The sequence below is a fragment of the Palaemon carinicauda genome, chromosome 39 (genome assembly GCF_036898095.1).
Source record: "Palaemon carinicauda isolate YSFRI2023 chromosome 39, ASM3689809v2, whole genome shotgun sequence".
In the NCBI taxonomy this organism is placed as follows: Eukaryota; Metazoa; Arthropoda; class Malacostraca; order Decapoda; family Palaemonidae; genus Palaemon; species Palaemon carinicauda.
Window position 1 is genome coordinate 17,930,661 of NC_090763.1, and position 13,441 is coordinate 17,944,101.

At 43.2% G+C, this 13,441-nt stretch overlaps 1 protein-coding gene across 11 annotated transcripts in view; it reads left to right on the forward strand.

The window, feature by feature from the left end:
* LOC137631046 (TATA element modulatory factor-like) overlaps positions 1–13,441 on the forward strand; it is a 194,308-nt gene that overhangs the window by 148,200 nt on the left and 32,667 nt on the right. For all 11 annotated transcript variants that reach the window (XM_068362625.1, XM_068362620.1, XM_068362630.1 and 8 more), the window contains one exon: positions 3,208–3,496. In XM_068362625.1, the coding sequence (XP_068218726.1) occupies positions 3,208–3,496 (289 nt within the window). The remainder of the gene's footprint in view (positions 1–3,207; positions 3,497–13,441) is intronic.

Genomic DNA, 13,441 nt, shown 5'->3' on the forward strand with positions numbered 1-13,441 from the left:
TCTCTTCTACCCTTACCAAGAGGAAAGTGGTCACTGAACAATTACAGTGCAGTAACCCCTTGAGTGAAGAATTATTATTATTTGGTAATCTGTGTTGTCAGGTGTATGAGGACAGAGGAGAATATGTAAATAGGCCAGACTATTCAGTGTGTGTATAGGCAAAGGGAAAATGAACCGTAACCAGAGAGAAGGATCCAATGTAGTACTGTCTAGCCAGTCAAAAGACCCCATAACACTCTAGCGGTAGTATCTCAACGGGTGGCTGGTGTCTTGGCCAACCTACTACCTACTAGAGAGTTATTGGATCCCTCACTCTCGTTATGGCTCATTTTGTCTTTGACTACACATACTGTGCACCGAATAGTCTGGCCTATTCTTTCCACATTCTCCTCTGTCCTCATACACCTGACAACACTGAGGTTACCAAACAATTCTTCCTTGTTTAAGGGGTTATATACTACAATGTAATTATTCAGTGGCTACTTTCCTCTTGGTAAGGGTAGAAGAGTGACTAGCTATGGTAAGCAGCTCTTCTAGGAGAAAAACACTCCTAAATCAAACCATTGTTCTCTGCCCGTCTTGGGTAGTGTCATAGCCTCTGTATATTGGCCTTCCACAGTCTCTGATTAGAGTTCTCTTGCTTGAGGGTACAATCGGGCATGCTATTCTATCTTATTTCTCTTCCTCTTGTTGTTTCAAGTTTTTATAGTTTATATGTGAAGGATCTAATTTAATATTGTTACTATTCTTGAAATATTTTATTTCGATTGTTTATAATTCTCTTGTAGTTTATTTATTTCCTTGTTTCTTTTCCTCACTGGGCAATTTTTCACTGTTTGGAGCCCTTGGGCTTATAGCGTATTGCTTTTCCAACTAGGGTTAGCCTAGAACTTAGCTTGAAATAATAAATAAATGAGTAACTACCTCCTATTTTGGGACCAGTTATAGATTAGTGCTCAACTAGAGAACAAAACCAAAACCAGTGTCCTGAGATATGTTTCAGGTCAAATTTCTCATAATAAGATGTGTCAACAAGGAGGCCCTCTTGTTCAAGAGATAGCACAACAGAATTCCGTTATAGTAGACATTCAAGAAGGATTGCTAATTTCAGGAAAAGACTATCTATTTAAGGTGTCCTTTTGGAAAGAATTTTCAATCTTAATTTATTTGGTACACTGGCATCTGAGAATAGACATAGACTTTCAGGTATTATAACAGATACAGTATATTTAAGCCTGTAAGGCTGCCTGTGATCAGGTCTACTTGTCAGGATTGGGATGGGATTTTAGAGTAATTTTTATGAACTCCAGCAGTTTTAATTCTATTTTTCATCTTTTATGTAATGCATTCTATACTAGGTACAACAGGTGTTTTGGGAAATGCTCTTGCTAAGTTTATCTCTTAAAGAATGATATCTTTGGTTACTTTTATGTGAGAGAAATTATTTGGTCAGATAATCTTATTTACAAAAGTGCTTCTATTTCTAATGAACATTGGCTGTAAAATTCTCATTACGATAATTATAAAGATGCTAATCATTCATCTGATTGAGGGTCTTTGCATCAATAGGCGTAGGAGGAGATGATGAATCACTCATCAGCTTTTTGTATTTTGAAGGCTTTCCTAATATTACTTTGTCTGTTGACTGCTTAAGGCCACAATTCATTCATTATGGAGAGGTAAGGGGGGAAAATAAAAATAAATATATAATATAGTTCAATAAATTGCAAATGCCAAGATTGATATTTCCTTTAGAAAGCATCAAAATAAAATACAATTCCACTTAAAAGGAAATTAAATAACAATGATTGATAATTGTTTTGATTTTATTTGTCACACTGAACAGGAAAAAAACAGCCATTAATACTAATTCTACAAAAGTAAAAGTGGACAATTACAGAAACCCTTGTGTAAACAAAATTCATATATGGTATGTAGGTCCCCTACCTCCAGCCTAAGCCTGTATCAAAAGTGCATACTATACATCAAATCTGTACACCCATTAATGCTGTACTAAATAAGAAAAATATTTAATGTAATATAGACGTCCTCATACACCTGACAATGCTGAGATTACCAAACAATCCTTCTTCACTCAGGGGGTTAATGCACTGTAATTGTTCAGTGGTCACTTTCCTCTTGGTAAGGGTAGAAGAGACTCTTTAGCTATGGTAAGTAGCTTTTCCAGGAGGAAACTTCAAAATCAAACCATTGTTCTCTAGTCTTGGGTAGCGCCATAGCTTCTATACCATGGTCTTCCACTTTCTTGGGTTAGAGTTCTCTTGCTTTAGGGTACACTCGGGCACACTAATCTATCTTATTTCTCTTCCTCTTGTTTTGTTAAAGTTTTTATAGGTTATATAGGAGATATTTATCTTGATGTTACTGTTCTTAAAATATCTTATTTTTCCTTGTTTCCTTTCCTTACTGGGCTATTTTCCCCGTTGAAGCCCCTGGGCTTATACCATTCTGCTTTTCCAACTAGGGATGCAGTTAATAATAATAATAATAATAATAGACAAATGTAAGTACAGTTAAAGAAGAAGAAAAATCCTTGTCTATTTACTGTGGAATAATCCTGAATGCAATTTACAGTCACATTGAAGCTCAGCTTTGTTCATCTCTAATTAATTACATGATATCTACAAAATGCTCCACTTTTTTATATACACATTTGATGAAAGCTGTGGTTTAGAATATTGGTTTAATATAAAGAATAAAAATATTTTTGCAATTTTATATTGCCAGAGAGAGACTTGCATGAAGAGGAGGTTATTGTTTGCCTAAAGTTTATATTGGTTCAATGTCTGAACAGTAAGGTATATCATAAAAAGTTTTATGTAAATGTATTTTTATTTTTGCATTTCAAACTTACTCAAATATGCTAGTACCAATTTAAAAGAAATAAAACTTTCTTCACAATAATTAGATTTTTGTGTAGTAAGCTAAGGATTTCTATTATTGATGCTGGATGTCTGTGACTGATGTTTCTTTTGGCCAATGATTTTTTTTTATTTTGTTCTGAAGATCTGTGACTTCTCTGTTTCCCATAATCAGTAAGTTCTTTTCTATTTTTGTTTACAAAATTTTTAGGAAATGATTATTGTGCCAGTGATTGATTTTCTTTAGGATCTTACCTTTTGTTTTACTGTATTTCAACTTCTCCATTATTTATGCAGTAATTTATTTCTTTGTGTACATTTTCAGAGGAAGTACTCAGATTGAAGCTTTAAAAGCTTCATTTGCAGAGGAAATTGCAGAAGTGAAGAGAGAACGAGACTGCTTAGAACAACAGTTGGAAATTGAAAAGACTGCTTTGGCTGCAGAGAAGAAAAAATCTCTCTCTTTACAAGAGCAGGTGAAAGAACGAGAGAAACGGCTCATGCAGGCCGCCGAAAGCCATGCCAGCACTCCGCGTTCATCCCCGACACCTTCCTTATCACGAATTTCAGTCTCTGGATCTTTAAATGAGTCATTCACTGGATCTCAGTGGGGAGTGAGTATTGTTGATGAGTCTTTCACTGGATCTGTGGGGAGTCAAGTATCCTTAAAATTCTTATCGATGTCTATATAACTTTAGTGGTGTATGAACAGTTGGACACAGGCATTCCTGGTACACCCCACTCTGAGGAAATACACCCTGTCACACCCTAACTGCTCGATGAGTTCCAATGTTTAGCCACACCCATCATCTGTACCATCTTTCCCTATAGTGTCTGCTTGCTTACTTGCTGTGCAGTAAGGGTGTAAGAAGATGCATCTCCTTAATGTGAGGTGTGTCAGAAATTCTTTTGTCCAACTGTACTTTTCTTTAAGTTATGGATCAGGTTTATACTTTAGTGTTAAGTAGCTGGTGGAGTTTCAGTGGAATATGAATTGCTGAAATGTTAAGAATCAATTTTTTCATAAATTTTATAGTAATTCATCTTTAATTTATATTTTTCAATATTAAACTTACCCGATAATCATGTAGCTGTCAACTCCGTTGCCCGACAGAATTCTATGGAGGGATACGCCAGCTATCACAATACTAGAAGGGGGTGTACTTACCAGCGCCACCTGTGGCCAGGTACTCAAGTACTTCTTGTTGACACCTCCTCAATTATTCCTCTGTCGTGCTTCCGGCAAGACGTTCTGGGATACGCTTATGTTCTTGGAGTATTTTCACGACTTTGGTGAAGTATTTCTCTTTGATTTCGGCTGTCGCTTTACTGGAAACTTCTATATTAGCTTAGTTAGCTTTTGGAATTAATTTGATTAATTATGGTGACGAAGAGAGTATGAACTCTCTTTCACCTTTAAATGGCCGACCCTTCCCTTAGACGGAAGTGTTGGTGTCTAAGAGAGTATAGACTCTCTTTCTTAATTTTGCTTAACAAAAGTTATAGATTTATTTTATATCTCTCCGCCTCTTATAGGCCTCTTCGATTAACTTCCTTTTATTATAAACTTATTAAAATTAATTTTTATATTTGTTTATATTCGACCTTCCTAATAGTAGGCGGTCTTTTCTTGGTACCGAAGTTAATTAACATTGAGCCCGTCATTTTGGTTTTACCTGTTAACATATTATGCTATTTTAATGTCTTTGAAAGAATTTCTTTGATAGTCTCGTACTGTTTTCAAAGTTGAACTAACGTTTTGTTTTGTCTCTGCAGTTGTTGACGTTCAGAACGTTCAACTTGCGCTCTATCGTTACGATAGAGAAAGAATTTTCACGGTTTCACGTTGCAGTAAGAGTAACCGTGTCTAGCGTTTTGTTCATTCTTTCTTAACTTAATGGTTTTAATCCTAATAAAGGAACTTTTCATTTTGGGAAATATTTCAGTTTTTTCCTTTAACAATAATATGTTTTAACGATATATATGATTGGGCTCTTCTCTCAGGTTCTAAGTCAAGAGAGAGAGAGAGAGAGAGAGATAGAGACGGAGGGAGAAAGAGGAGGATAAACGTTTCATTCAAGCGAGTAACGTTGTTATCGTTTTTGCTCTTCTCCCTAGTCTCTTTAGGGGAAGAAGGTAAACGTTTCTAGAGTGATCTAGTGTTTAGTCTCTTTCCAGCCACTGAATTATTTATCTTTCATTAGATTTTTCTGTTAAATTGTAATTCTGTTTTCGCAATTACTAACTTTTGAGAAAGGATAGAATTGCGTGTTTCAGGTACAAACCACTTAAAGTTTCGAGTTCAGTGAAATAAGTGCAAACAGAAAATCAAAGTGATAAGTGATTAGCGCAAAGTGTGTCAGTGTTGTGCGTGAGGGTACTTCTGTGCGCGCCAGTCGTCCTCCCAGTCCGGGACCTCTTGCAAGCTCCCAAGCCCAGGGGAGAAGCAATGTCGAAGGGCAGAAGGGTTCAGCAGGCCTTGATCGGCGCACAGAAGTATCCTCGGTGGTTGTGGGCGTGTCTTACCGAGACCGTCACTCCCACCCGCAGACGATTGAGCCCTTATTTTGCTCGTCTGCAGAAGAAATTTAGGGGAGAAAACGCTGGTCTCAGGTCTCAAGACCTCTTAAACGTAAAGTCCAGACCTATGCCAGACGTACGAAGTTAGAGTTCAACAACCCGGATGCAGTCATTGGGTTAGCTCTGACTCTCCTCAGTCATCAGTTGAATGCACTCCGCCTAAGAGGAGTAAGGTTCTGCCACAACAGAGCTCGACTGTTAAGGCTTTACCTCAGCCTACTGTAGTTTCTGCCGACCCCAAGTGGACTCTACTACAGTCCATGCAAGCACAGCTTTCGGACTTGATGCGTGAGTGTCGGGCTGAGAGTGTTGCGCCTCCGCCTCCGCCTACACTCCCTCCGCCTGCGCTCGCTCCGCCTGCGCTCGCTCCGCCTGATCGCAGTACCACCTGCCAGGCGTACGATGTTGAGCCACGTTCTGAGTTTGCTGTTCCCAGTGGTGTTCAGCCTCCGCCTTCCTTAAGGCAACCTTTACAATGGGATCAGGAGGATTATACCTCTCTTCCTCCGCCTCCACTTGCTGCTCCACCAGTGATGCAACACTCGGTTGAGGTACAACAACCTCTCCCGTCCATGAGTCAGTCTCCTCAGCTCTCGCTGCAGCGAGCTCAACCCTCCTCAAGGCAAGCACCTCAACACCTTAGCCTTGCGCCTCAGGAGCCTCAACTTGCGAGATTTTTACTGCGTTCTGAGCAGCCACTACCTTTTCGCTCTCAGCTCACACCGCAGGAACCTCAACTCGTTCCTCAGGAACTTGCTACTGCGCATCCGCCAACCACTCAGCAAGCGCAACCCTTGAGTTCAGCCACTCATGCCAGGAGTCAGCCTCCTCCACCCATGCGCCTACCTTCTGCTACTTCCTTTGATCAGCCTTTGCAGACTGAGCCTCAGGTGTTCCCTCAACAGAGTCTTGAAGAGGAAACCACAACTATTGTTGTTCCAGCTCGTTCTGACTCTGCTGTTCAGCATACCTTACCTCCATTTTCAAACCTTATGATAATGGAGGTTATTTGTATTACTTATAAAAATATATTTGTATTCCTGGCAATATATTTTTAACAATATCGCAAAATATGGCAAAAATATGAATCATGAGTTATGAATGTAAGGTATATATTATGTTGATATTAAAACCCCATGCAAGCATGCATAAAGCACTCTAGCACTGGTCATGGAATTTCTGAGAAATGTTAAACGCCATGCACACGCTCTGCTTACCTTACATGCTCTGCTTACAGCATGCTCTGCATACTACATGCTCTGCATACAGCATGCTCTGCATTCAGCATGCTCTGCATACAACATGCTCTACATACAGCATGCTCTGCATACAGCATGCTCTGCATACAACATGCTCTGCATACAGCATGCTCTGCATTCAGCATGCTCTGCATACAACATGCTCTGCATACAGCATGCTCTGCATTCAGCATGCTCTGCATACAACATGCTCTACATACAGCATGCTCTGCATACAGCATACTCTGCATACAACATGCTCTGCATACCTTACCGCATGCTTCTCAGTCACACATCTTTGGTTGTTGCCAACTCACTAGACTGTCAAGCAGTTTCATAACGTTGCCTTCTAGTCTGCTGCTTTTGCACCAGTGAACCCTCACTGAGAGAACTTAGCTTTTCTAGGATATGGTCCCTGTAGATGAGAAAGTTCTTTTCTCCCTCCTTCTGATATTCCCTTGAGGACTCTGTCATTTGGAGGGAGCCTTTAGCTGCATAGCCTCCTATGGACTTTTATTTAAGCATAACATGCTTCCAGGGAAGGTAATGGTTCCACTTCAGTCGCTAATCCCGTCTGTTACCACACCTGCTCCCATAGACCTTGAGCTGTGTTACAAGACATGCAGTCCAAGCTTAGTCCTTGTTAGAGGTTTTTTTGTTTACGGAGTCAATGTGTCACGGGGAAGACGTTCAACAACCAACAGAAGTGACTTGTTGTGACGCAGTGCGGCAACCTCAGCAACCCGATAAGGAGTTTGTCTGTACGACCCAGACAGTCTAGACAGATTCGGGTTGTCACTGTACTTCCTCGCTTGCCCATGATTGACAGTTCACAGACTGTGCAGCAGTACCATGATCTTGTGTCCGGCTCCGTCAGACGACTGGCTTTTAAGAGCTCCCACAAGTCGTCGCTGTCTGGAGATTTTCAAATGGACTATGGATCTGACCAAGGAACTGGGCCTCCTGGTCAATTTTGAGGAGTCTCAGCTCGTCCCATCCCAGACCATTGTCTCCTTGGGTATGGATCTTCAGAGTCGAGCTTTTCGGACTTTTCCGTCGGCCCCAAGGATCTTCCAAGCCCTAGAATGCATCCAGAGCATGCTGAGAAGGAACCGATGCTCAGTCAGGTAGTGGATGAGTCTAACAGGGACACTTTCATCGCTGGCCCTGTTCATCGTGTTAGGGAGACTCCATCTCCCCCCCCTTCAGTATCATCTAGCTGCTCACTGGATAAAGGACATGACGCTAGAGACGGTCTCAGTTCCTGTTTCCGAAGAGAGGAGGTCTTCTCTCGCGTGGTGTAAGAACAGCTTTCTTCTCAATGAAGTCTACCTTTGGCTGTTCAGAAACACGACCGCCGTCTCCTCTCGGACGCATCAGACACGGGCTGGGGTGCGACTTTGGACGGACAAGAATGCTCGGGAACATGGAATCAGGAGCAAAGGACACTTCACATCAATTGCAAGGAGTTGTTGGCGGTTATTCTGGCCTTGATAAACTTCAAGTCCCTCCAGCTTAACAAAGTGGTGGAGGTGGACTCTGACAACACCACAGCCCTGGCTTACATCTTCAAGCAGGGAGGGACTCTTTCGTGGAAGTTGTTCTAGATCGCAAGGGACCTACTCATCTGGTCTAAAGATCGAAAGCTAACTGGTAACGAGGTTCATTCAGGGCGGTATGAATGTCATGGCAGATCACCTCAGACGGAAGGGTCAGGTCATCCCCACAGAGTGGACCCTTCTCAAGAATGTTTGCAGCAGACTTTGGGCCCTGTGGGGTCAGCCAACCATAGATCTGTTCACTACCTCGATAACCTAGAGACTCCTGTTGTATTGTTCTCCGATTCCAGACCCAGCAGCAGTTCACGTGGATGCTTTTCTGCTGGATTGGTTCCATCTCGACCTGTATGCATTCCCGCCGTTCAAGATTGTCAACAGGGTACTTCAGAAGTTCTCCTCTCACAAAGGGACACGGCTGACGTTGGTTGGCTCCGCTCTGGCCCGCGAGAGAATGGTTCTTAGAGGTACTGCAATGGCTGGTCGACATTCCCAGGACTCTTCCTCTAAGAGTGAACCTTCTAAGTCTACCTCACGTAAAGAAGGTACACCCAATCCTCCACGCTCTTCGTCTGACTGCCTTCAGACTTTCGAAAGACTCTCAAGAGCTAGGGGCTTTTCGAAGGAGGCAGCCAGAGCGATTGCCAAAGCAAGGAGAACATCCACTCTCAGAATCTATCAGTCTATAGGGGAAGTCTTCCGTAGCTGGTACAAGACCAATGCAGTTTCCTCAACCAGTACCACTGTAACCCAGATTGCTGACTTCCTGTTATATCTAAGGAAAGTAAGATCCCTTTCAGCTCCTACGATCAAGGGTTACAGAAGTATGTTGGCAGCGGTTTTCCGCCACAGAGGCTTGGATCTTTCCACCAACAAAGATCTACAGGACCTCCCTAGGTCTTTTGAGACCTCAAAGGAACGTCGGTTGTCCACTCCAGGCTGGAATCTAGACGTGGTCCTAAGGTTCCTTATGTCATCAAGATTTGAACCTCTCCAATCAGCCTCTTTTTAGGACCTCACATTAAAAACACTTTTCCTCGTGTGCTTGACAACAGCTAAAAGAGTAAGTGAGATCCACGCCTTCAGCAGGATCATTGTTTTCACATCTGAAACGGCTACATGTTCCTTGCAGCTCGGTTTTTGCTAAACGAGCTTCCTTCACGTCCTTGGCCTAAGTCGTTCGAGATCCCAAGCCTGTCCAACTTGGTGGGGAATGATCTGAAGAGAGTACTTTGCCCAGTTAGAGCTCTTAGGTACTATCTAAAAAGGTCTTAACCTTTACAAGGACAATCAGAAGCCTTATAGTGTGCTATCAAGAAACCTTCTTTTCCAAGTTCTAAGAACTCAGTTTCTTACTATTCAGGCTTCTGATTAGAGAAACACATTCTCATCTGAAGGAAGAAGACCTTGCTTTGCTGAAGGTAAGGACACATGAAGTGGGAGCTGTGGCTACTTCAGTGGCCTTCAAACAGAGCCATTCTCTGCAGTGTGTTATGGATGCAACCTATTGGAGAAGCAAGTCAGTGTTCGCATCATTCTATCTCAAAGATGTCCAGTCTCTTTACGAGTACTGCTACACCCTGGGACCATTCGTAGCAACGAATGCAGTAGTAGGCGAGGGCTCAGCCACTACATTCCCATAATCCCATAACCTTTTAACCTTTCTCTTGAATACTTTTTATGGGTTGTACGGTCGGCTAAGAAGCCTTCCACATCCTTGTTGATTTGGCGGGTGGTCAATTCTTTCTTGAGAAGCGCCGAGGTTAAAGGTTGTGATGAGGTCCTTTAGTATGGGTTGCAGCCCTGTATACTTTAGCACCTTTGAGTTGATTCAGCCTCCCAAGAGGAACGCTGCGCTCAGTAAGGAAGACGATCTTATTAAAGGCAGAGTAACGGTTCAAGTCGACTTCCTTACCAGGTACTTATTATTTCATTGTTATTGTGGATAACTGATTATATGAAATACGGGATACTTAGCTATCCTTTAATCTTGTACACTGGTTTTCACCCACCCCCCTGGGTGTGAATCAGCTACATGATTATCGGGTAAGTTTAATATTGAAAAATGTTATTTTTATTAGTAAAATAAATTTTTGAATATACTTACCCGATAATCATGATTTAATCGACCCTCCCTTCCTCCCCATAGAGAACCAGTGGACCGAGGAATAATTGAGGAGGTGTCAACTAGAAGTACTTGAGTACCTGGCCACAGGTGGCGCTGGTAAGTACACCCCCTTCTAGAATTGTGATAGCTGGCGTATCCCTCCATAGAATTCTGTCGGGCAACGGAGTTGACAGCTACATGATTATCGGGTAAGTATATTCAAAAATTTATTTTACTAATAAAAATAACATTATTCCGACACTGGATACAAACCTTGCGCTCTCTACATAAGGGTATTACTTCAATGCTAGCTGAAAACCAACCGTTAAGATTTTGCGAGGTATAACTGCCCTCGGCTAGTTATCGGGAGGGCGATAGTATGGGTCCCCACTACACCAGCGCTAGTAAGCACTGCCACTTTTTATTTCAGCTCTGTGGAGTGCAGACATGTGTCACTCCTCCGCTAAACCCTAAATAAAGTATTTCCATATTTACAACTGTCCTAAAAAGCAAAAAATTTTCCTTTAGCGTTTATTTTTCTTTTCAAGTTTGACTGCCCGTGAGGTCCAAGAATGCAGATCTGTCCTGCGAATGAAGGGCGCCATTGCGATACCCTCATGTCCATCGAGGAGATGGATCCTCACTGTCTCTGTCCTTCGTGGAGGAGTCTCCTTGTGTAGGGAGTGGTCGTCCTCCCAGTGGAAGAGATTTAGTAGGTGATAGAAGTAGAAGGCAAAGAGGGATCCTTCCCCTACGAGGTCAGCCTCGAAAGGGAAAGAAACCTCGCCATCGTTCTCCATCAACTCGATATATCCATGTTGACTGCTCGTTCTTCCTCCCCTGGGAGTAGAACGAGTACAAGTGGCACCCATGTGACTGCAGGACAACCTTGCATGTCGGAGGCCTCCGCTGTTTCCTCTAGAGAAACAGTGCTGGCTGCCGCTGCCATAGAGGAGTCTCTTTCTGACAAAGCAGTTAATTTTCTGTGGTCTTTCTTGGAGGTCACGGGTTCCCCGTTCAAGGAAAATTTACAAGAAGTCTTACGTTTGGGTACGCAACGGGAGCAGAAATCCAGGGGTTGATTTTTCCCCCCTGAAGTTCGGAAGGTCTTCAACCCAAAGAGTCTTGCGCCCTCTCAATCGTCTTGGCCTTAGCTTCTGCTCGCCCCAACTTTTACTCTGCTTTGGCGGGCTTGCGTGAGCAGTTGCTGACCTTCGGGGTCAGGGGAACCCAGGGCCTAGCTTCGACTATGTCCCAAAGGCCATTCACGGAATCGATCTTGTGGGTGGAATCGACCGGCCAGAGGGGACACAAAATGAGCTGTCAGGAGGTCCGCCTCCAGGTGTTGAACACCCTTCCCTTCCGAGGGAGAGGTGTTCTTCACCAGGTGTTTGGGGGATTTTCCCTTCCAAGGGAGGGATCCCCTTCTTTCGCTTCTGCTCAGCAAGCTCCTCATCCGTGAGGAGATTTGCTGTCGAAAAGGGGTTGATCGTTATTCCCACAGGAGAGACAGCCTTCTCCTGAGTGGTCTTCTCCCAGGGAGTTCCACTGAAGGACATTGGACTCGTCCATGCCCTGCTTTAACCTATCAGAGCACAGCTTTTAGGAGCTAAACATTGATGGTGGGAGGCTATTGCCTGCAATCCCTCTCCCTTATTGTCGTATCCATAGGACACAACATATCGTTATGCGCTATGCAAGGACAAGGTCTCGAGAGTTTTCCTTTTTAGGTTTTCCTTCTCGTAAGGAACAACCTGATTTGCTGCTTGTGCGTAAGCGCACAGCTACCACCTGCCCTTCTTCACCCTAAGGGAAAGGAAATCAGCACGCTTTTCTCCTATTATAGAAAAGGCGAGCAGGAGTCTCTTTCCTTTACGCGCTGACCAGTTTTCAGTGGACGAGTTTTGCACAATGTTGCGCACTCTACCATCTAGTGAGATGGGAGGGCAAGTTCGTTTGTTGGTAGAAGGTGCTATTGCTATGTGCATTGCTCCTAGTAAGTCTGTGTAGCTAGACATTTGTGCTAAAAACTTTGCACTTAGCAAAGGTGAACGCTACCTCATCAGCGTGCAGGTAGGCCAACGTGCAAAGGTAAAATTCAACTTAATTGCGCGAACTAATAAGAGTGTGAACACAAGTTTTATTAGTAGGTCGATCTTGCAAGAGGAGCAGAGTGTTCTCCTTTTCAGATCAAACTCCCAGTAAGACAAGGGGACAACAATCTCTTCCACAGGGAAGAGGAGCACAGATAAGGGCGCAAGCTACCACCTTCTCGCTCCCTTCCTTTCAATGCCGCCACTCTTAGACCAAGGAAACAAGCACGAGGGGCTCATTCGGAAACTATTCCGTTCTCGAAGGATGCCCCTTGGTTTCTAGACCTTATAAAGGCATTGAAACAGATGGTATCAGGTTTGACCCCAAGTTCCTCGAACGTTCCTTCACCCGGCACTCCTATCAACCTGCTGGAATCCTTCCTATGGAGTGAAAGCCCATCTGACCTGAGGTATAGTAGTGATGCTAGGTAAACTCCTCCTCTACCTCCTCCCAAACCTCAGGTTTCTTCTAGATACCAAGATTACCTGAAGACCAAGGTTCCTGCTGACCAAGTCCTAGTTTGGGAGAGGCTAGGATTGATCCCAGTCATTCCTAAGAAAAAGAGAAGGGATCAGAAGGCAATCATTCCCCTTACATCTTTGTACGAGTAGGGGTTCGAGATCTCCAAGGGAGATCACTCATACAGACAACTAGGCTTTCGCCTATAGAATTGAGCCAGCCGGAACCCTCTGAAAAGGTGACAGAGGGTCCTCTTCCTGACACCTCCAAAGGAATAAGACCTAAGGAGGCAGAAAAGGAGGAAAGTTTAAACCATCTCAAAGCCTTTAATAATTCGCCTGAAGGAAAGGAAGGACACATAGATGTTACCCAAGAATTGGCATTTTATGGATGAATGTCAATCTCGAGGAGAACATTCCTCAATTCCAACATTTGTCTCTGGAAGACCGGAGCACGATGGTCTTCCTCTGAGCTCAGTTCTCAAACAAAAGGAACTTTGTTTATGACCTCGACCATCCCCAGGCT